Source organism: Oncorhynchus nerka, linkage group LG6 (genome assembly GCF_034236695.1).
Source record: "Oncorhynchus nerka isolate Pitt River linkage group LG6, Oner_Uvic_2.0, whole genome shotgun sequence".
Lineage (NCBI taxonomy): Eukaryota > Metazoa > Chordata > Actinopteri > Salmoniformes > Salmonidae > Oncorhynchus > Oncorhynchus nerka.
The window spans coordinates 60,532,129-60,556,735 of record NC_088401.1 but is presented as its reverse complement, the minus strand read 5'-3'; the positions used below and the strand labels follow the sequence as shown (position 1 = coordinate 60,556,735).

The following is a 24,607-nucleotide window of genomic DNA, read 5'->3' as shown; positions in this document are numbered from 1 at the left end:
CCACCGCTACTACTACTACCGCTGCTACTACCACTACTACTACCGCTGCTACTACTGTTACTGCTACTACGACCACTACTACTACTACCGCTGCCACAGCTACTACTACCGCTGCTACCGCTACTACTACTACCGCTGCTACTACTACTACTGCTACCCCTGCTGCTGCTACTACTACCACCGCTGCTCCTACTACTGCTAACCCCTGCTGCTACTACCGCTGCCACCGCCACTACTACCGCTGCTACTACCACTACTACTACTGCTACTACTGCTACCGCTGCTACTGCTACTACTACTGCTACTACTGCTACCGCTGCTACTACCACTACTACTACCGCTGCTACTACTGCTACTACTGCTACCGCTGCTACTACTACTACTACTACTACTACTACCGCTGCCACCGCTACTACTACTACCGCTGCTACTACTACTACCGCTGCTACTACTGCTACCCCTGCTACGACCACTACCGCTGCTACTACTACTACTGCTACCCCTGCTACGACCACTACCGCTGCTACTACTACTACTGCTACCCCTGCTACGACCACTACCGCTGCTACTACTACTACTGCTACCCCTGCTACGACCACTACCGCTGCTACTACTACTACTGCTACCCCTGCTACGACCACTACCGCTGCTACTACTACTACTGCTACCCCTGCTATGACCACTACCGCTGCTACTACTACTACTGCTACCCCTGCTACGACCACTACCGCTGCTACTACTACTACTGCTACCCCTGCTACGACCACTACCGCTGCTACTACTACTACTGCTACCCCTGCTACGACCACTACCGCTGCTACTACTACTACTGCTACCCCTGCTACGACCACTACCGCTGCTACTACTACTACTGCTACCCCTGCTACGACCACTACCGCTGCTGCTGCTGCTGCTACTACCGCTGCTGCTGCTGCTGCTACTACCGCTGCCACCGCTACTACCGCTGCTGCTGCTACTACCGCTGCCACCGCTCCTACTACTACCGCTGCTGCTGCTGCTACTACCGCTGCTGCTGCTACCGCTGCATGGTTGAATAATAGTAAGGCAGAACAGTTGAAACTGGAGCAGCAGCATGGCCAGGTGGACTGGGGACAGCAAGGAGTCATCATGTCAGGTAGTCCTGGGACATGGTCCTACCGCTGCCACCGCTACTACTACTACCGCTGCTACTACTACTACCGCTGCTACTACTGCTACCCCTGCTACGACCACTACCGCTGCTACTACTGCTACTGCTACCCCTGCTACGACCACTACCGCTGCTACTACTACTACTGCTACCCCTGCTACGACCACTACCGCTGCTGCTGCTGCTGCTACTACCGCTGCCACCGCTACTACTACTACCGCTGCTGCTACTACCGCTGCTGCTGCTACCGCTGCCACCGCTACTACTACTACCGCTGCTACTACCACTACTACTACCGCTGCTACTACTGTTACTGCTACTACGACCACTACTACTACTACTACTACTACTACCGCTGCCACAGCTACTACTACCGCTGCTACCGCTACTACTACTACCGCTGCTACTACTACTACTGCTACCCCTGCTGCTGCTACTACTACCACCGCTGCTCCTACTACTGCTAACCCCTGCTGCTACTACCGCTGCCACCGCCACTACTACCGCTGCTACTACCACTACTACTACTGCTACTACTGCTACCGCTGCTACTGCTACTACTACTGCTACTACTGCTACCGCTGCTACTACTGCTACTACTGCTACCGCTGCTACTACTACTACTACTACTACTACTACCGCTGCCACCGCTACTACTACTACCGCTGCTACTACTACTACCGCTGCTACTACTGCTACCCCTGCTACGACCACTACCGCTGCTACTACTACTACTGCTACCCCTGCTACGACCACTACCGCTGCTACTACTACTACTGCTACCCCTGCTACGACCACTACCGCTGCTACTACTACTACTGCTACCCCTGCTACGACCACTACCGCTGCTGCTACTACCGCTGCCACCGCTACTACTACTACCGCTGCTACTACTGCTACCCCTGCTACGACCACTACCGCTGCTACTACTACTACTGCTACCCCTGCTACGACCACTACCGCTGCTACTACTACTACTGCTACCCCTGCTACGACCACTACCGCTGCTACTACTACTACTGCTACCCCTGCTACGACCACTACCGCTGCTACTACTACTACTGCTACCCCTGCTACGACCACTACCGCTGCTACTACTACTACTGCTACCCCTGCTATGACCACTACCGCTGCTACTACTACTACTGCTACCCCTGCTACGACCACTACCGCTGCTACTACTACTACTGCTACCCCTGCTACGACCACTCACCGCTGCTACTACTACTACTGCTACCCTGCTACGACCACTACCGCTGCTACTACTACTACTGCTACCCCTGCTACGACCACTACCGCTGCTACTACTACTACTGCTACCCCTGCTACGACCACTACCGCTGCTGCTGCTGCTGCTACTACCGCTGCTGCTGCTGCTGCTACTACCGCTGCCACCGCTACTACCGCTGCTGCTGCTACTACCGCTGCCACCGCTCCTACTACTACCGCTGCTGCTGCTGCTACTACCGCTGCTGCTGCTACCGCTGCCACCGCTACTACTACTGCTACTACTACTGCTACTACTGCTACCGCTGCTACTACCACTACTGCTACTACCGCTGCTACTACTACTACTGCTACCCCTGCTACGACCACTACCGCTGCTGCTGCCACCGCCGCTGCCACCGCCACTACTACCGCTACTACTACTGCTACTACTGCTACCGCTGCTACTACCACTACTACTACCGCTACTACTACTGCTACTACTGCTACCGCTGCTACTACCACTACTACTACCGCTGCTACTACTGCTACTACTGCTACCGCTGCTACTACTACTACTACCGCTGCCACCGCTACTACTACTACCGCTGCTACTACTACTACCGCTGCTACTACTGCTACCCCTGCTACGACCACTACCGCTGCTACTACTGCTACTGCTACCCCTGCTACGACCACTACCGCTGCTACTACTACTACTGCTACCCCTGCTACGACCACTACCGCTGCTACTACTACTACTGCTACCCCTGCTACGACCACTACCGCTGCTACTACTGCTACCCCTGCTACGACCACTACCGCTGCTGCTGCTGCTGCTACTACCGCTGCCACCGCTACTACTACTACCGCTGCTGCTGCTGCTACTACCGCTGCCACCGCTACTACTACTACCGCTGCTACTACCACTACTACTACCGCTGCTACTACTGTTACTGCTACTACGACCACTACTACTGCTACTACTACTACCGCTGCCACAGCTACTACTACCGCTGCTACCGCTACTACTACTACCGCTGCTACTACTACTACTGCTACCCCTGCTGCTGCTACTACTACCACCGCTGCTCCTACTACTGCTAACCCCTGCTACTGCTACCCCTGCTGCTACAGCCACCCCTGCTACTACTGCTGATACTGCTACCCCTGCTGCTACTACTACCACTACTACTGCTGCTGCTGCTACTACTACTGCTCCTGCTACCGCTACCCTTGCTACTACTACTACTGCTACCCCTGCTGCTACTACTACTACTGCTACTACTGCTACCCCTGCTGCTGCTGCTACTACTACTGCTCCTGCTACCGCTGCCCTTGCTACTACTACTACCGCTGCTACTGCTACCCCTGCTGCTACTACTACTACCGCTGCTACTGCTACCCCTGCTGCTACTACTACTACCGCTGCCACTGCTACTACTACTACCCCTGCTACTACTGCTCCTGCTACCGCTGCCCTTGCTACTACTACTACCGCTGCTACTGCTAACCCTGCTGCTACTACTACCCCTGCTACTACTGCTACCGCTGCTGCTGCTGCTACTACTACTTTTCTGTGAAATGCGTAGTTACGAGCCCTTTCCCAACAATGCAGAGTTCAAAAGTAAGACATTTGCTGAATAAAAAATAAAAAATGTTTTACTAATTCCAAGACTAGGGCCACCCAGTGGTCTGAGGCACTGCTTCAGTGCTGGCTGTGCTATTAGAAATCCTGGTTCGAGTCCAGGCTCTGTCGCAGCCGGCCGCGACCGGGAGACCCATGGGGCGGAGCACAATTGGCCCAGCATAGTCCGGGTTAGGGAAGGGTTTGGCCGGCAGGAATGTCCTTGTCCCTTCGCGCTCTAGTGACTCTTGTGGTGGGCCAGGCGCATGCACGCTGACCCGGTCGCCATGTGTACGGTGTACTGATTAAGCGGGCATTGTGTCAAGAAGCATTGTGGCTTGATTGGGTTGCGTCTCTCCCAAGTCTGTACGGGAGTTGCAGAGATGGGACAGGACTGTAACTACCAATTAGATACCACGAAATTGGGGAGAAAAAGAGAAAAAATAAATAAGGCTATATGCAAGGGCTACCGGTACGGAGTCAATGTGCAGGGGTACGAGGTCAATGAGGGTGTGTGTTTGCCTACCCTCACCACCTGGGGGCTGCAGAAAGTCCAGTATCCAGTTGCAGAGAGAGGTGTTCAGTCCCAGGGACCTTAGCTTAGTGATGAGCTTGGAGGACACTATGGTGTTGAATGATGAGCTGTAGAAAATGAACAGCATTCTCAGGTAGGTATTCCTTTTCCATTTCCCACCTGGAGAAATGTGGAGTGCAATTGAGATTGCATCATCTGTGGATCTGTTTGGGTGGTATGCGAATTGGAGTGGCTCTAGGCTAAAGTGTCTGAGATGGTGTTGATGTGAGCTATAACCAGCTTTTCAAAGCATTTCATGGCTACAGATGTGAGTGCAATTGTTTGGACGTGATTTAAAAAGAAACACACGTGAGTAACTTATGTAAATTAGATTTTTCTATATTTTTCAATACATTTTGCAAACATTTCTAAAAACGTGTTTTCACTTTGTCATTATGGGGTGTTCGTGTAGATGTGAGAAGAGAAATTATTTTAATACATTTTGAATTCCGGCTGTAAGACAACAAAATAAGTCAAGGGTATGAATACTTTCTGAAAGCACTGTAAATGTTCAGAAATGGGATAGTGCTGACAATCCAACGATAGTGGCTACATGTAAATCTGCTCAAATTTGCCTGGAAGGCGGTTTATTTAGATTAAACTACCATTTTGTGTGCATTTCTTCCCCCATACATTATATGTTATACATTATATGTTCACATCATACACACACTCACACCCTTAAAGGTGTGATCTGCAGTTGCTGCATCCATTTTTAGACTTTTTAATTAATGATGTACAGTGGGGCAAAAAAGTATTTAGTCAGCCACCAATTGTGCAAGTTCTCCCACTTAAAAAGATGAGGCCTGTAATTTTCCTCATATGTACACTTCAACTATGACAGACAAAATGAGAAAACAAATCCAGAAAATCACATTGTAGGATTTTTTTATGAATTTATTTGCAAATTATGGTGGAAAATGAGTAAATAAATTCATAAGAAATCCTACAATGTGATTTTCTGGATATTTCATTTTCTCATTTTGTCTGTCATAGTTGAAGTGTACCGATGATGAGAATTACAGGCCTCATCTTTTTAAGTGGGAGAACTTGCACAATTGGTGGCTGACTAAATACTTTCTTGCCCCACTGTATACCCATTGATTTTTGAAGAAAATATTTTACTCATTTGTTTGTAAACAAACACTGTATAGCCTCTAACTTTAATTGTTAGATCATAGATAGTCAGTCCTTGTATCCATAGCTCTGTCTGTGTTTGAGGTTACATTGCCCCATCCCTCAGCTCTTTACCAAATCAATGGCAGGGTGGCACTTGCTATTGTTTGAACTGCAGATTGCCACTTTAAATCATCCTTCCTGAATGAGTGCCTGTTCATTAGGCTAAAATGAACGTCAGGCATGGTTCTCACGGCATTGAGTGAAGTCAATAGAAGTCGTCCTGACTGCGGCCTTTTTACAGTGAACAGTCAAGTACTGTACCGCTCTACCTTTTGTCTCTCCTAAGAGCTATTGACCTGCTGCTCACGTTTTACCAGGCTGTGTATGAAGTATGCACTTCTTTTGTGTTTGGGGCACATTTGGGTTGCTAGTTTTGTGCATGTCTGTTAAGTCTTGACGGCCTGTGTATGATTCATTTAGTGAATATGTTTAGTTAACGATAACGTTACGTACGTGATAGAGTGCGCTCTGTGTTGTCTCTCTTAAATTCTCAAATTTTTAAACGAACTGCTCATTATGCGCTCAACTATAATACATGCTCACACACACACACACACACACACACAGATATAGACATACACACATATAACAGGACTGACTCAATAAGCCACACACACATGTAGAGTAAATCCTACGGGGACAGTGAGCATCTGCTCCCTAGTGTTGACACTGCAGCCTGATGAATATTACACTGTCTGTCTCTGAGTGCGTGTCCATGGAAGGTGAACCTACAGGATGCGGACCATGCCGCCACCATGCACCAGAGGGAAAGAGGGGTAAAAACACACACACACACACACACACACACACCCTCACTCACAGAATACACTATCAATCACCAGTCCCTAGTACACACACCCTCACTCACAGAATAAAACTATCAATCACCACTCCCTAGTATACACACACACACACCCTCACTCACACAAGCTCACATTACAGTATTTTAATGCATGGATCCATCAGTGCTGATTTGAGTGTTTACGGGAACAAGAAAGGACGCTGAAACAAGCAGAAACACTCGCTTCTCCTTCCTAGCCTTTCTGAAACACAATCAATGTCTTTGACCTTGTATTGTATCAGCCCAGCCTCTATCAGCCCTCTGTGGGCTGGGTCTCTGCTATTAACAGTAGAACCGCTGGGCCTCTGGACCTCCCCCCCTTCATTCTAATGAGCAGTCTGACTGCAACATTCTAACTGTGTAATTAATAAATTTCATATATTCTATTGCGATATTAATAATTTGGTTGCGTTTATGAAAGTCTTAGGTAACATTACAATACTGTAGGCTATATGTAAACAACATATTACAGCTATGAAACAGAACATGTGTTGGAACGCGGTAAGAGCATCTTTTTATAATGACGCACAGTCAAATGATGAAAACATAAGTAGCCTAAACATCACTTTAAGCACCAAGTGTGCTTGATAAATAGTGAAAATCAGCACAGAAGCAATTATTATAATGAATGTGTCAGTATGACAGCAGTCAAAAAATGTAAATTATTGTTAGCTCGTGCTTAAATGGTGTGCATCTTCAGGCAATGGCATCAATCGGAGCATGCCCATGTCACATAAACAATGAAAGATGGTGAGTGGGTTGCTGATGTTTTATGCTTGGAATGTAAGGCCAGCTCTCTGGGATGATATTTTGTGCTGATAATAGCCCGTAGCATTGTCACCAGCATTGTCATCATTTAATTTGGTGGTGGCACGGGCACATGCTCAGTGCGCATCATTCTGTTTTTATTTTTTAGATTATAATTAGAATAGATCAATATGATAGAATGGGACACTGTTCATTCACAATTTGTGATTATATCATTATGCATAGTTCGCTTCCACTCGCTCATTATCTCACCCAATCTCCCCTTTCTTCCCCATCATACTGACACTTTATTGCTTAGTTACGAGCCCTTTTCCAACAATGTTCTCTCCTCACCGTTTCATTTGCTGTTATGTGTGAAATTAGTTTCTGTGTGGTTTAGGTTCAATTCCTGGCTGTGTCACAGCCAGCCGTGACCGGGAGCCCCATGGGGCGGCACACAATTGGCCCAGCGTCGTCTGGGTTAGAAGGTTTAGCCGGTGGTATTTCCTTGGCTGGGTACGTCTCTAAAAGCTATCCCCACCTGGATTGTGCAACATTATTCAATTATTCTTTTCAAAAAGCTCTGTAAAATTCATTGTTGTCATTGCTAGACAACCATTTTCAGGTCTTGCCCTAGATTTTGAAGTACAGAATATTTTGTCAAAACTGTAACTTGGCCACTCAGGAACATTCTCAGTCTTCTTGGAAAGCAACTCAAGTGCAGATTTGGCTTTGTGTTTTAGGGTATTGTCCTGCTGAATGGTAAACTCATCTCTCAGTGTCTGGCGGAAAGCAGACTGAATCAGGTTTTCCTCTAGGATTTTGCCTGTGCTTAGCTCCATGTCTTTTTTTTATCCTTAAAAAGTCCCCAGTCCTTAACGATTACAAGCATACCCATACCATGATGCAGCCACCACTATGCTTGGAAATATGGAGAGTGGTACTCAGTAAAGTGTTGTGTTGGATTTGCCTCAAACATTACATATTGTATTCTGGACAAAAAGTGAATTGCTTTGCCTCATTTGTGCAGTATTACTTTAGTGCCTTGTGGCAAACATAATGCATGTATTGTCACTCTGTCAGTAAGGTTAGTATTGTGGAGTAACTTCAATGTTGTTGATCCAGCCTCAGTTTTATCCTATCACTGCCATTAAAGTCTGTAACTGTTTTAGTCACCATTGGCTTCATGGTGAAATCCCTTAAGAGTTAAGTGTGCCTGTATTCTTTGTGGTGACTGGTTGTATTGATACACCATCCAAAGTGTAATTCTTAACTTCACCATGCTCAAAGGGATATTCAATGTCTGCTTTAAAAAATTGTATCCATCTACCAATAGGTGCCCTTTGTGAGGCGTTGGAAAACCTCTCTGGTCTTTGTGGTTGAATCTGTGTTTGAAATTCAATGCTCGACTAAAACCTTACAGATTATTGTATGTGTGGGGTACAGAGATGTGGTAGTCATTAAAAAAAGCATGTTAAACACTGTTAATACACAGTGAGTCCATGCAACGTGTGTGGCTTAAGCTAATTCTTACTCCTGAACTTATTTAGGCTTGACATAACAAATATGTTGAATCCTTATTGACTCTACATTTGAGCTTTTCATTTTTAATTCATTTGTAAAAATACAAATGAAACACAATTCCACTTTGACATGATGTGGTATTTTGTGTAGGCCAGTGACAGAAATCTCAATTTAATCATTTTTAAATTCAGGCTGTAACACAACAAAATGTGGAAAAAGTCAAGGGGTGTGAATACTTTCTGAAGGCACTGTCAAAAGTAGTGAATTATATAAGGAAAAGGGTGCCATTTTAGATATTTTGTTATGGCTTTCCTGCCGTAATGAAAATCTTTGCAGTCCACTGGTTTAGCAGGGCATGGATTGTACACAACATTAGCGATGCAAAGGGTCGGGAACTTTCCAGTACATTTCAGGAATTTTTTTCTAAAATTTTCCATGGGAAGTTAAGCCTTGGAATTTGGAATTTTACTTAAATTCATCAAAGTTCGCTTAACAGTGAACCTTTTTTTTGTGGGATACACACAAGGCAATTCTAGGTCTTGTGGCATATTTTGGTTAAACTATCCCCAATTCAATGGAATTGCAACCCTTTGCATGCACAGTGCATTCTTCCATCACATGTACAGCTGATTCTCAAGATCTCGAACACTAATGAGATGCTATTGAGTCCACACTACTACACTGTCTGAGCCAAGGACTACATGTTTTATGGAAAGATTTGATTACAATACTGGGTCGGGTGAATATATTTTATGACATGATTTTTTCGTTAACTAGTAAATAGTAGCTTAGTGTATTTAAATATTTTCTAACTTGTTAACAATTTCTGCTAGTTAGTTTATGCTACCATGTGGGTTTTAGCTTGCTTGAGCCTTGGGTCACCTTAAATTACATTTTTGGGTATTGAATCAGATGGCTCATTCATCACAAAGCCCACTGAAATTGATAACTTATTTTCTTATCTTGCCAATGAAAAAGTAATTAAACTTAGGGATGAGATGCCAGCAACAAACGCTGACACTACACATCCAAGTGTATCGGACCAAATTATGAAAGACAAGAATTGTAATTTTGAATTCCTTAAAACCTCCCTGGGATATGTGGGACGGTAGTGTCCCACCTGGCCAACACCCAGTGAAAATGCAGAGCGCCAAATTCAAATAAATTACTATAAAAATGTAACTTTGATGAAATCACACATTCAATATACCAAATTAAAGCTACACTTGTTGTGAATCCAGCCAACGTCTGTTTCAGATTTTAAAAATGCTTTACGGCGAAAGCAAACTATGCTATTATCTGAGGATAGCACCCCAGTAAACAGAGAGAGAAAAGCATATTTTAATCCTGCAGGCATGACACAAAACGTAGAAATAAAAATATAATTCATGCCTTACCTTTGACGAGCTTCTTCTGTTGGCACTCCAATATGTCCCATAAACATCACAAATGGTCCTTTTGTTCGATTAATTCCGTCTATACGTTTGATCCAGAAAAACACCGGTTTCAACTTGCGCAATGTGACTACAAAATATCTCAAAAGTTACCTGTAAGCATTGTCCAAACATTTCAAACTACTTTTGTAATACAACTTTAGGTATTTTTTTAACGTAAATAATCTATACAATTGAAGACTGGATATACTGTGTTCGATATCGGAGGATAACAAAGTGGAGCGTGTTTTCAGGTCACGCGCCTTCAACGAAGAGTACTCTTCCCTCGAGCCTCATTCTGAACAGTGTTACTTCTTCATTTCTCAAAGGAAAAACCTCAACCAATTTCTAAAGACTGACATCCAGTGGAAGCGATGGGAACTGCAAGAAAGTCAATTAGAAATCTGTATTCCCAATGAAAACCCATTGAAAAGAGTGACAACAACAACAAAAATCTGAAAGGTTTTTCCTCTGGGTTTTGCCTGCCAAATAAGTTCTGTTATACTCACAGACATAATTCAAACAGTTTTAGAAACTTCAGAGTGTTTTCTATCCAATACTAATAATATGTATATCTTAGCTTCTGGGTCTGAATAGCAGGCCGTTTACTTTGGACACGCTGTTCATCCGGACGTGAAAATACTGCCCCCTGTCACAAAGAAGTTAGTCAGTGTGGAAGAGGTGAAAAAAGGATTGTCTATCAACAATGACAAGCCACTGGGGTCTGACAATCTGGATGGATAATAGCAGATGATAATGCCACTCCTATTTGCCACATCTTCAATTTAAGCCTACTGGAGAGCGTGTGTCCTCAGGCCTGGAGAGAAGCTAAAGTCATTCCGCTACCTAAGAATAGTAAAGCCCCCTTTACTGGCTCAAATAGCAGAGCAATCAGCCTGTTACCAACCCTTAGTAAACTTCTGGAAAAAATTGTGTTTGACTAGATACAATGCTATTTCATAGTAAACAAATTGACAACAGAATTTCAGCATGTTTATAGGGAAGGACACTCGACAAGCACAGCACTTACATAAATGACTGATGGTTGGCTGAGAGAAATTTATGATAAAATGATTGGGGGGGCTGTCTTGTTAGACTTCAGTGCAGCTTTTGACATTATCGATCATAGTCTGCTGCTGGAAAAATGTATGGGTTATGGCTTTACACCCCCTGCTATAATGTGGATAAAGAGTTACTTGTCTCACAGAACACAGAGGGTGTTCTTTAATGGAAGCCTCAAATATAGTCCAGTTAGAATCAGGAATTCCCCAGGGTAGCTGTTTAGGCCCCTTACTTTTTCAATTTTTACTAACGACATGCCACTGACTTTGAGTGAAGCCAGAGTGTCTATGTATGCAGATGACTCAACACTATACACGACAGCTACTACAGCCACTGAAATGACTGCAACACTCAACAAAGTTGCAGTTAGTTTCAGAGTGGGTGTCAATGAATACAGTCGTGGCCAAAAAGTTCTGAGAATGACATATTTCCACAAAGTTTGCTGCTTCATTGTCTTTAGATATTTTTGTCAGATGTTACTATGGAATACTGAAGTATAATTACAAGCATTTCATAAGTGTCAAAGGCTTTTATTGACAATTACAGGAAGTTGATGCAAAGAGTCAAGATTTACAGTGTTGACCCTTCTTTTTCAAGACCTCTGAAAACCGCCCTGGCATGCTGTCAATTAACTTCTGGGCCACATCCTGACTGATGGCAGCCCATTCTTGCATTATCAATGCTTGGAGTGTGTCAGAATTTGTGGGTTTGTCCACCCGCCTCTTGAGGATTGACCACAAAGTCTCAATGGGATTAAGGTCTGGGGAGTTTCCTGGCCATGGACCCAAAATCTCGGTCTATATTTGTTTTTCTCCTGAGCCACTTAGTTTATCACTTTTGCCTTATGACAAAGTGCTCCATCGTGCTGGAAAAGGCATTGTTCATCACCAAACTGTTCCTGGATGGTTGGAAGAAGTTGCTCTCGGAGGATGTGTTTGTACCATTCTTTATTCATGGCTGTGTTCTTAGGAAAAATTGTGAGTGAGCCCACTCCCTTGGCTGAGAAGCAACCCCACACATGAATGGTCTCAGGATGCTTTACTGTTGGCATGACACAGGACTGATGGTGGCGCTTTTCTCCGGACAAGCTTTTTTCTGGATGCCCAAAACAAAGGGGATTAATCAGAGAAAAATGACTTAACCCCAGTCCTTAGCAGTCCAATCCCTGTACCTTTTGCAGAATATCAGTCTGACCCTGATGTTTTTCCTGGAGAGAAGTGGCTTCTTTGCTGCCCTTCTTGACACCAGGCCATCCTTCAAAAGTCTTCACCTCACTGTGCATGCAGATGCACTCACACCTGCCTACTACCATTCCTGAGCAAGCTCTGTACTGGTGGAGCCCCGATCCCGCAGCTGAATCAACTTTAGGAGACGGTCCTGGCTCTTGCTGGACTTTCTTGGGTGCCCTGAAGCCGCCTTTACAACAATTGAACCGCTCTCCTTGAAGTTCTTGATGATCCGATAAATGGTTGATTTAGGTGCAATCTTACTGGCAGCAATATCCTTGTCTGTGAAGCCCTTTTTGTGCAAAGCAATGATGACAGCACGTGTTTCCTTGCAGGTAACCATGATTGACAAAGGAATAACAATGATTCCAAGCACCACCCTCCTTTTTGAAGCTTCCAGTCTGTTATCCGAACTCAATCAGCATGACAGAATGATCTCCATTATTGTCTTTGTTAACACTCACACCTGTGTTAACGAGATAATCACTGACATGATGTCAGCTGGTCCTTTTGTGGCAGGGCTGAAATGCAGTGGAAATATAGAGGGACTTTGCTATTCATCTGATCAGTCTTCATAACATTCTAGAGTATATTCAAATCGTACAAACTGAGGCAGCAGACTTTGTGAAAAGTAATATTTGTGTAATTCTCAAATTTTCTCAACTTTTGGCCATGACTAAGTTAGCCCTGGATTGTAAACTGTCATGGTCAAAACATATTGATGCAGTAGTAGCTAAGATGGGGAGAAGTCTGTTTTATAATAAAGTGATGCTCTGCCTTAACAACACTATCAACAAGGCAGGTCCTACAGGCCCTAGTTTTGTCGCACCTGGACTACTGTTCAGTCGTGTGGTCAGGTGCTACAAAAAAGGACTTAGGAAAATTGCAATTGGCTCAGAACAGGACAGCATGGCTGGGCCTTGGATGCACACAGAGAGCTAATCTTAATAATATGCATGTCAATCTCTCCTGGCTGAAAGTGAAGGTGAGATTCACTTCATCACTATTTTTATTTATGAGAGGTGTTGAATACATGTTGAATGCACCGAGCTGTTTGACTAAACTACTGGCACACAGCTCGGACACCCATGCATACCCCACAAGACATGCCACGAGGTCTCTTCACAGTCCCCTAGTCTAGAATAGAGCCATGACTACATGGAACTCTATTCCAGATCAAGTAACTGACGCAAGCAGTAAAATTAGATTTATTAAAACAGATTTTAAAAAGCACCTTGTGGGGACTGTGAAGCAACACAAGCATTGGCACAGACACATGCATACACACGATAACATACACACTATACATACACATGGATTTAGCACTGTAGATATGTGGAAATGGTGGAGTAGGGGCCTGAGGGCACACAGTGTATTGTAATATTTTAAAATTGAATAAACTGCCTTAATTTTGCTGGACCCCAGGAAGAGTAGCTGCTGCTTTGGCTGCAGCTAATGGGGATCCATAATAAATACAAAACTGAGTGTTAATTCACCTGTTACCACACATTTCATTTTAAAACATTCATCTTACAAAGGAGTTGTTTAATCTAACTGCTTAACTATTTATATCTACATGGAATTGTATTTGTTTGTTTTTTTACAAAAAAAATTAAACTCTTTACAGGAAAATGCCACGGGCACTATCTGATGTGTGGATACATTTCCCTGCTGCTAATGTAGAAGGAAAAGCTGTGTACATTTGCAAATGCTGTGCCAAATCATATGTGAAGAATGCAACAACGATGCAGAATCATCTGGCCAAGTGCATAAAGTTCCCTCAATGCTCACAACAAGAAACCTCTGAAAGTCGCTATACTTCTATTCGAGGTGAAATTTATGAATCCGACGCCTTATCGATAGCAACAGCTCATGGTCCTCCTTTTGTTTACTCAATGGTGCAGAGATCAACAAGGCCTATGGTGTTATCACTAACGTGTCTCGCCAACTTGGCCTGAATGAGGGCAAGGTTCTTGGCAGTCTGGCGAAGTACACTTCTAAGCATCCAAATCCCACCAACATCAGCCGCCTCAGAGCGCAACTAGTCCTTGTTTGGGAACACACACACACACACATACACACCAAAGCACGCATCAGGTTGACCAATACAAGGGTTGAAAAATTGGTGGCCATCCTGGCAAATTTGAGGCTTTTTGAACCTGACAACGAGCCATTCTCAACAAGGTTGGAACGTGACAGTGAAAATGAGGGCTCAGAGTCTGTTCAAGAGGTGAACATTGAGTAGGTCCAGGGAGAAGACATGGAAGCATGAGAGGAAGACAACCAAAGCATTAGTTTCTAAACTATCATTTTACAGATGTATGCTGAAAACGTTTTGGGGAGATTTGATGGATCATTCAATATTCCCCTTTTGTTGTTCAGTGAAATCATCCCATGTGAAGAGTCAACTCGTAATTAAATAGTTTTTTAAATATTTCTATAGGAAGGATTATTTTATTTTCCACCATAATTTGCAAATAAATTCATTAACAATCTCCCTACAATGTGATTTTCTGGATTTTTTTCTCATTTTGTCTGTCATAGTTAAGTTACAGGCCTCATCTTTTTAAGTGGGAGAACTTGCACAATTGGTGGCTGACTAAATACTTTTTTGCCCCACTGTAATATGGTAAATATATCCAATGCAAAAAAACATCTACATTTAAATGGTATTAATATTAATTTGCATATATTTCCGTTAATTCCCACGGAAAGTTTCCACCTCCTGAATATTCCCCAAAATGTGCAACCCTACACAACATTGACCTGAGTGACCGGTAACTACTGAAGAATTGCCCATTTTGTAAACGGCTCATGCTTTCTGCTTAATGTGTAACCCTTTTTTCTTTTGTCTTCTCGGCAGTCACTCCATGCAGTACTTAGCTTTGATGTTGTGATTTGTTTTGCTGTAGTGACCCATTATAAGCCACTGGATTTCCTGATTGTGGATTTGTTAAAGGGCAAAAAAAACTGTTTGTTTTTAGAGTTATAAGTAGTTTATGAACATCCCTTCAAATACACTGACACCACTCACCATTTTATACAGCCTGGTATGGTTCCTAACCCTTCACCCCTCCCCCCTCTCCAGTGGTGGACCGCCAGGGCTGCGACCCCCACACTCGCTTCGTGGTGCCTCCCCGGACGGGGCACTGGGTGGCCCTGCTGCAGCGCGGCAACTGCACCTTCAAGGAGAAGATCCTCAAGGCCTCGGCCTTCAACGCCTCCGCCGTGCTCATCTACAACAACAACTCCAAGGAGGACACCGTCAAGATGGGCCACGAAGGTGAGGTCACATAGTGTCATTCAAATGGGTTGTTTATACGGCTAAGGCACTTAACTGTTCATTTGCTCCAGCGGCGCCATACTATTATGGCTGACCCTGTAAAACAACAAACTTCACTGCACCTATCCAGTGTATGTGACAACAAAACATCAAATTAAAATGTATTAATTGTATGGCTTGGAATTTTTATATGGCTTAAGAACTATGTATGGCTTGTATATGGGTTTTGATTTGACTCATATAAAACAAATCCATGGAGGACGATGTCTAGATGTATTCATATGGGTTATTATCCATATGGCTTATGCATGAACAGGTAGTCATATTCTTATGGGTACGTATGGCTTGGCCTATTTATGAGGTTAATTGTTTTATACATCGTATTCATCTGGCTTGTTTGTATGGCTCTTGTTATGTGGTCTTATAGCCAGCTAGCCTGCTGTATTGGTGAAGTTAGCATTTAGCTCTTTTTATATGGTGCTTATAGCCAGCTAGCCTGCTGTGTTGGTGAAGTTAGCATTTAGCTCTTGTTATATGGTGTTCTAGCCAGCTAGCCTGCTGTGTTGGTGGTGAAGCTAGCATTTAGCTCTTGTTATATGGTGTTATAGCCAGCTAACCTGCTGTGTTGGTGGGTGTATGGCATTATATTGCCTGCCAAGGGTAATTTGATAGTGTGGTGGGGGGGGGGGGGGCATATAGCAGTCATAGTGCAGTGTGTTTGCTGGCAGTTTGTTGTTTGTGGCTGCAGGGGACAGTAGAGGGGACAGACAGTGTGGCTGTCCTGACTGAAGGACATGGAGACTGACTCCTGCGTGCTGGACCTCAGCCACAATCACAGCCAAACACCAACACAGCCAGCAGGCTTGGGTATGGCCGGTGTACTGTCACACTGCAACACTCACAGATACACACACACGTGGGCCAACACGGGCACACAAACATATTTCGTCACAGCTGTCTCTTTCTCTCCTTCGCTTCACATGTGTTTCTTCCTACTCACGCTCTGTCATTGCTACCGTCACTGTCTGTCTCAGCTTATTTTGGCCACAATGTAAAGTTGTATGAGTAAAGTCAGACTTTCTGACCTTTTTGATCACAACTTTTTCCATGAAGCTTGTCTAAAAATAACATCCAATATAACCAGATACTTGAATGAGTCTCCTGTATGAGTGAGTGATTGACAGTAGCTGACGGCTAGCCTAGAGCTGTTTTGCACGTCACCTTAGCGTCACCCCACCCCAGGGGATAGCCTGAGCTAATTCACGCTAGCGTTGAAAAGCCTGCATGAATGAGACGATAAAGAAAGATTCTAGTGAGGAGGTGAAGAGAGAATGAGAGGGGGTGGGAGCTGGTGTAGAATCACTATAGCACTGAGTACCCGATCGTTGGGAATGTATAACCTTTATTTAACTAGCCAAGTCAGTTAGGAACAAATTCTTATTTACAATGACTGCCTACCCCACCCAAATCCGGACGACACTGGGCCAATTGTGCGCCGCCCTATGGGACTCCCAATCAAAGCCGGATATGATACAGCCTGGATTCGAACCAGGGACTGTAGTGACACCTCTTGCTCTGAGATGCAGTGCCTTAGACCGCTGCACCACTCGGGAGCCCAGGCAGGCAGACAGTGGTGGTTAGAAGACAGGAAACGGGAGGAGCGAGAAAAAAAAATACTGAGAAGAAGCGAGAGAGGGGATGAAAGAAAACAAAGTGAGAAATATTATATAGCATCCATAGACCAGGTAAGCCATGCAGACTGGTTGAGTCTTGCAGCGGTAGGAGAAGCAAGGGAAAGGGAGGGAGGAAGTGGGAGGGGTAGAGAGGAGTCAGAAGGTGTGACAGCACTATCTGGGTGGGATCGATGGGCTGTTTATAAATATAGAAGGAGTCCCATGACTCATTTATAAGGTCATTTTCTACCATGAACGAACGGTGGAATGCTGATAGTTCCCCCGAGCGCATACTATACAGTGTTGTTTGCCTGAAAAGCACATAATTTATCACGGGTGGGAATTTATTTATTAATGTCATGGAATATGGGATATGCTGTATATGGATTTGACTTTGAAGGTAGAAGAATCACAGCTGTGGCGTGCGTGTGTGGGGAGGGTGTATGCGTGTTGTGCACATATTTGTGTGTGTTTTAGTGCAGCAGCAGCACTGATACAGTGCAAGAGGGATAAGGCCATACCAGAGATGATACGTGGAGATATGCGTCAAAGATAGACATCAGCCTTGCACAAGAAGGCACACTGACAACCAATCTAACTTCCTGTAGCTCAGGCCCTGAAGCAAGGATATGCATATTATCGGTACCATTTGAAAGGAAACATTGTTTTTATGGAAATGTGAAAGGAATGTAGGATAATATAACACAATAGATCTGGTAAATGATAATACAAAGAAGAAAAAAGCTTTCTTTTTTTTGTACCATCTTTGAAATGCAAGAGAAAGGCAATAATGTATTGTTCCAGCCCAGGTGCAAATTGGATTTTGGCCACTAAATGGCAGCAGTGTATGTCACATTTTTAGACTGACGCAATGAACCTTTGCATTTCTGTTCAAAATGTTGTATCAAGACAGCCCAAATGTGCCTAATTTGTTCATTAATAACTTTTCATCTTCAAAATTGTGCACTCTCCTCAAACAATAGCATGGTATTATTTCACTGTAGTAGCTACTGTAAATTTGACAGTGCAGTTAGATTAACAACAATTTAAGCTTTCTGCCAATATCAGATATGTCTATGTCCTGGGAAATGTTCTTGTTAATTACAACCTCATGCTACTTGCATTAGCCTACGTTAGCTCAACCGTCCCATGGAACTAGGCAAGTCAGTGAAGAACAAATTCTTATTTACAATGACTGAATACACCGGCCAAACCCGGACGATGTTGGGCCAATTGTGCGCCGCCCTATGGGACTCCCAATGGATTCGAACCAGGGTGTCTGTAGTGACGCCTCTAGCACTGAGATGCAGTGCCTTAGACCGCTGCACCACTCGGGAGCCCTGTTACTGTGCTGACTGTAATGTCATAGGTCTAGGAACAGCTTACCGTACCCAAGTAATACCCTTAACCATTAGGGGTAAAAACAATATCCAGACCTTGGATTAATATCTGGAAGCAAGCCATCACAGCAGGTCTAGGTTCAGCCCTTAGGGGCCACCTATAAAACAAAGCCAGAGAGGGAGGCATGAAAACATGCCTGGCCACGTGCGTGCCTGGCTCTCTCTGTTTTCTTCTGTGGTGAATGGGCACGTGCCTGCACGGCTCTCTCTCTCTCTTCCTCGGTGGTGAATGCCTGTCTGTAGACTTAGCGGTGGAGATTTTCAGATAACTGTTTAGAGCTGGAGGGGGAAGAGGAGAGGGAGGGTGGAGAGAGAAGTGAGTGGAAGGAGGGGAGGGTGCACAAGTACATTAACGTGCCTTTCTTGCAAGCTCTAAACCCAACAGTGCAGTAATCAATAACTATATAACTATGTAATACAAAAAAGAAACAAAAGTTAGAACAAAAACACACGAGAAATAAGAAGTAGGTAAGCTATATCCAGGGTCAGTCAGTCTCAGTACCATATTTACAATGTGCAGGGATACTGGAGTAACAGAAGTAGATATGTTTAGGGAAAGGTGACTAGGCATAAGGATATGTGATGAACAGAGTAGCAGCAGCGCATATGATGATTGTGTGTGTGTAACGTCAGTATAAATGTAGAGCACCAGTCAAAGGTTTGGACACACTTAATCATTCCAAGGTTTTCATTTTTATTATGTTCTACATTGTAGAATAGTAGTGAAGACATCAAAACTATGAAATAACACAAATGGAATCATGTAGTAACCAAAATTGTTATATTTGTAACGTGTGCGTGCGCTGGGAGTCGGAAAGCAAGTTCAGGGAGTGAATAATTGAATTAATAAATGAAAACATAATACAAAACAAGAAACCCGAACAACGCACAGACGTGAAACTGGAACAGAAACAATGACACCTGGGGAAGGAACCGAAGGGAGTGAAATACAGTTGAAGTCGGAAGTTTACATACACCTTAGCCAAATACATTTACACTCGGTTGTTCACAATTCCTGACATTTATTCCTAGTAGAAATCCCTGTCTTAGGTCAGTTAGGATCACCACTTCATTTTAAGAATGTGAAATGTCAGAATAATAGTAAGTGATTTTCTTTCAGCTTTTATTTCTTTCATCACATCCCCAGTGGGTCAGAAGTTTCCATACACTCAATTAGTATTTATTAGCATTGTCTTTCAGGTAGCCTTCCACAAGCTTCCCACAATAAGTTGGGTGAATTTTGGCCCATTCCCCCTGACAGAGCTGGTGTAACTGAGGCAGGTTTGTAGGCCTCCTTGCTCGCACAAGCTTTTTTTTCAGTTCTGCCCACACATTTTCTATAGGATTGATGTCAAGGCTTTGTGATGGCCAGCCACTCCAATACCTTGACTTTGTTGTCCTTAAGCAATTTTGTCAAAACTTTGGAAGTATGCCTGGGGTCATTGTCCATTTGGAAGTCCCATTTGCGACCAAGCTTTAACTTCCTGACTGATTCGTTCAATATATTCACATACTTTTCCTCCCTCGTGTTGCCATCTTTTTCGTGAAGTGCACCAGTTCCTCGTGCAGCAAAGCATCCCCACAACATGATGCTGCCACCCCCGTGCTTCACGGCTAGGATGGTGTTCTTCGGCTTGCAAGCCTTTTTGTTTCATCAGACCAGAGGACATTTCTCCAAAAAGTAAGATCTTTGTCCCCATGTGCAGTTGCAAACCGTAGTCTGGCTTTTTTTATGGCGGGTTTGGAGCAGTGGCTTCTTCCTTGCTGAGCGGCCTTTCAGGTTATGTCGATATCGAACTCGTTTTTACTGTGGATATAGATTATTTTGTACCTGTTTCCTCCAGCATCTTCACAAGGTATTTTGCTGGATTCGAACCCGGGTGTCCAGTAGTGACGCCTTCAGGCGTTTGGAAGTTGCTCCCAAGGATGAACCAGATATGTGAAAGTCTACAATTTTTTTCTGAGGTCTTGGCTGATTTCTTTTGATTTTCCCATGAAGTCAAGCAAAGAGGCACTGAGTTTGAAGGTAGGCCTTGAAATACATCCACAGGTACACCTCCAATTGACTCAAATGATGTCAATTAGCCTATCAGAAGCTTCTAAAGCCATGACAGAATTTTCCAAGCTGTTAAAAGGCACAGTCAACTTAGTGTATGTAAACTTCTGACCCACTGGAATTGTGATACCGTGAATTATAGGTGAAATAATCTGTCTGTAAACAATTGTTGGAAAAATACTTGCCAAAACTATAGTTTGTTAACAAGAAATGTGTGTTGTGGTTGAAAAACTAGTTATAATGACTCCAACCTATGTTTTTGTAAACTTCCTACTTTAACTGTGTGTGTGTGTGTGTGTGTGTCCGTCAGATAATCAAGGAAGTAATGGAGTCTGAGACGCAGGTGCGTGTAACGATTGTGACAGGTGTGCGCCATAACGAGCAGCCTGGTGAGCTAGAAACTGGAGAGGGAGCACATGTGACAATTTTTGATATTCTTCATTGTACCCACCCTTTGCCTTGATAAGAGCTTTGCACACTCTTGGCATTCTCTCAACCAGCTTCATGTTGTAGTCCCCTGGAATGCATTTCAATTAATAGGTGTGCCTTGATATTTTGTGGAATTTCTTTCATTAATGCGTTTTATCCAATCATTTGTGTTGTCGAGGTAGGGTGGTGTACAGAAGAAAGGTAGGGTGGTGTACAGAAGAAAGGTAGGGTGGTGTACAGAAGAAAGGTAGGGTGGTGTACAGAAGAAAGGTAGGGCGGTGTACAGAAGAAAGGTAGGGCGGTGTACAGAAGAAAGGTAGGGCGGTGTACAGAAGAAAGGTAGGGCGGTGTACAGAAGAAAGGTAGGGCGGTGTACAGAAGAAAGGTAGGGCGGTGTACAGAAGAAAGGTAGGGTGGTGTACAGAAGAAAGCCCTATTTGGTAGAAGACCATATTATGGCAAGAACAGCTCAAATAAGCAAAGAGAAACTACAGTCCATCATTACCTTAAGACATGAAGGTCAGCCAATGCTGAACATTTCAAGAACTTTGAAAAACCATCAAGCACTATGATGACACTGGCTCTAATGAGGACCGCCACAGGAAAGGAAGACCCAGTTACCTCTGCTGCAGAGGATAAGTTCATTAGAGTTACCAGCCTCAGAAATTGCAGCCCAAGTAAATGCTTCAGAGTTCGAGTAACAGACACATCTCAACATCAACTGTTCAGAGGAGACTGTGTGAATCGGGCCTTCATGGTCGAATTGCTGCAAAGAAACCACTACTAAAGGACACAAATAATAATAAGAGACTTGCTTGGGCCAAGAAACAGGAGCAATGGACATTAGACCAGTGGAAATCTGTCCTTTTTGGTCTGATGAGTCCAAATGAGAGATTTTTGATCCCATCCTCTGTGTCTTTGTGAGACGCAGAGTAGGTGAACGGATGATCTCAGTATGTGTGGTTCCCACTGTTTAGTATGGAGGAGGTGTGATGGTGTGGGGGTTCTTTGCTGGTGACACGGTCTATGATTTATTTAGAATTCGAGGCATACTTTACTTGTTATGGCTGCAATCCCGTTAACGGGATAATTATCGTCAACAACCGCTGAATAGCATAGCGCCACATTCATACAATATTACAAAAAATATTTATATTCATGAAATCACAAGTGCAATATTGGAAAGTACAGCTTAGCCTTTTGTTAATCCACCTGTCAGATTTTGAAATTATGCTTTACAGCGAAAGCAATCCAAGCGTTTGTGTAATTTTATTGATCACTTGACAAACCATTAAGTACACTTGGCATCAAGTAGCTCGGACACGTAAATCAGAAAAGCAATCAAATGAATAGTTTACCTTTGATCTTCGGATGTTTTCACTCACGAGACTCCCAGTTACAGAATAAAAGTTCCTTTTGTTCCATAGATTATTTTTATATCCAAAATATCTCTGTTTGTTTGGCGCGTTATGTTTAGAAATCCACAGGAAAGAGCGGTCACGACAACGCAGACAAATTCACAGAAACATGTCAAATGTTTTTATAATCATTCCTCAGGTTGTTTTTAAAATATATAATCGATAATATATCAACCGTAACGGTCTTGTTCAGTAGGAGAGTGAACGGCAATGTCTGCCCAAACTCTGTTTGCGCGAGCAAAACTCATGCGAACACTTGACGCGATGTTATCGTTCTGGCTCATTTTTCTAAATAAAAGCCTGAAACTATGTCTGAAGACTGACACCTTGAGGAAGCGATAGGAAAAGGAATCTGGTTGATATCCCTTTAAAAGGAGGCTATGGAACATGGAGTTTTCAAAATAGAAGCCACTTCCTGATTTGATATTCCTCAGGGTTTCGCCTGCAATATCAGTTATTTTATACTCACAGACAATATTTTGACAGTTTTGGAAATGTTAGTATTTTCTATCCAATACTAATAATAATATACATATATTAGCAGCTGAGACTGAGGAGCTGGCCGTTTACAATGGGCACCTTTTCATCCAAGCTACTCAATACTGCCCCTGCAGCCATAAGAAGTTAACCAACATGGCTACCACAGCATTCTGCAGCGATACGCCATCCCATCTGGTTTGTGCTTAGTGGGACTATAATTTGTTTTTAAACAGGACAATTACCCCAAACACACCTCCCAGGCTGTATTTCTGTAAGGGCTATCTGACCAAGGAGGAGAGTGATGGAGTCCTGCATCAGATGACCTGGCCTCCACAATCACCTGACCTCAACCAAATTTGAGATGGTTTGGGAGGAGTTGGAATGCAGAGTGAAGGAAAAGCATCGAACAATTGCTTGGCTTATGTGGGAACTCCTTCTAGACTGTTGGAAAAGCATTCCAGGTGAAGCTGGTTGTGAGAAAGCTTTACACACTCTTGGCAATCAGCATGGCAAAGGGGTGGCTACTTTGAAGAATCTAAAATATGTTTTAGATTCTTCAAACACTTTTTTGGTTGCTACATGATTCCATGTGTGATTGTATAGTTTTGATGTCTTCACTGTTATTCTACAATAGATAAACCATTGAATGAGTAGGTGTGTCTAAACTTTTCACTGGTTCTGTATGTGCGTATTATTTTTGTGTAAGCAAATGATGAATTGAGTGTTAGTGCGTATGCTGGAGTGACAGTTTGCATGAGTGTGTAGTTAGTTCCCTGTGAGTGTGCATAGGGAGAGTGCAAAATAAAATACAAGTGTCAACTCTGTCTGTGTAGCCATTTTGTTAGCTATTTAGTGGTCTTATGGCTTGGGGAGAAAAGCTGTTCAAGAGCCTGTTGGTGTCAGACTTAATGTAACGTTTGTTGTCGGGAAGCACAGAGAACAGTCTATAGCTTGGGTGGCTAGTGTCTTTAATGATTATCCGGGCCTTCCTTTGACACTGATATAGAGGTCCTGGATGGCAGGGAGCTCAGCCCCAGTAATGTACGGAGCTGTCCGCACCACCCTCTGTAGCACCATGCGATCGAGCGTGGTGCTTTTAACTAAACCAAGCAATGAATTAGCCAGTCAAGATGCTCTCAATTGTAGCGCTGTAGACATTTTTGAGGATTTGAGGGCCCGTGCCAAACCTTTTCAACCTCCTGAGGGGGAAGAGGCACTTTCGCACCTTCTTCACGACTGTGAGTGTGTATGTGGACCATTTTTTAGTCATTAGTGATATTGGACACTGAGGAACTTGAA

General features: G+C 43.8%; 1 protein-coding gene across 6 annotated transcripts in view; it reads left to right on the top strand.

Moving 5' to 3' along the window:
• Positions 1-24,607, top strand: part of LOC115130797 (E3 ubiquitin-protein ligase RNF130-like) — a 106,246-nt gene that overhangs the window by 12,148 nt on the left and 69,491 nt on the right. For all 6 annotated transcript variants that reach the window (XM_029662249.2, XM_029662245.2, XM_029662246.2 and 3 more), the window contains one exon: positions 15,658-15,852. In XM_029662249.2, coding sequence (XP_029518109.1) covers positions 15,658-15,852 — 195 coding nt within the window. The remainder of the gene's footprint in view (positions 1-15,657; positions 15,853-24,607) is intronic.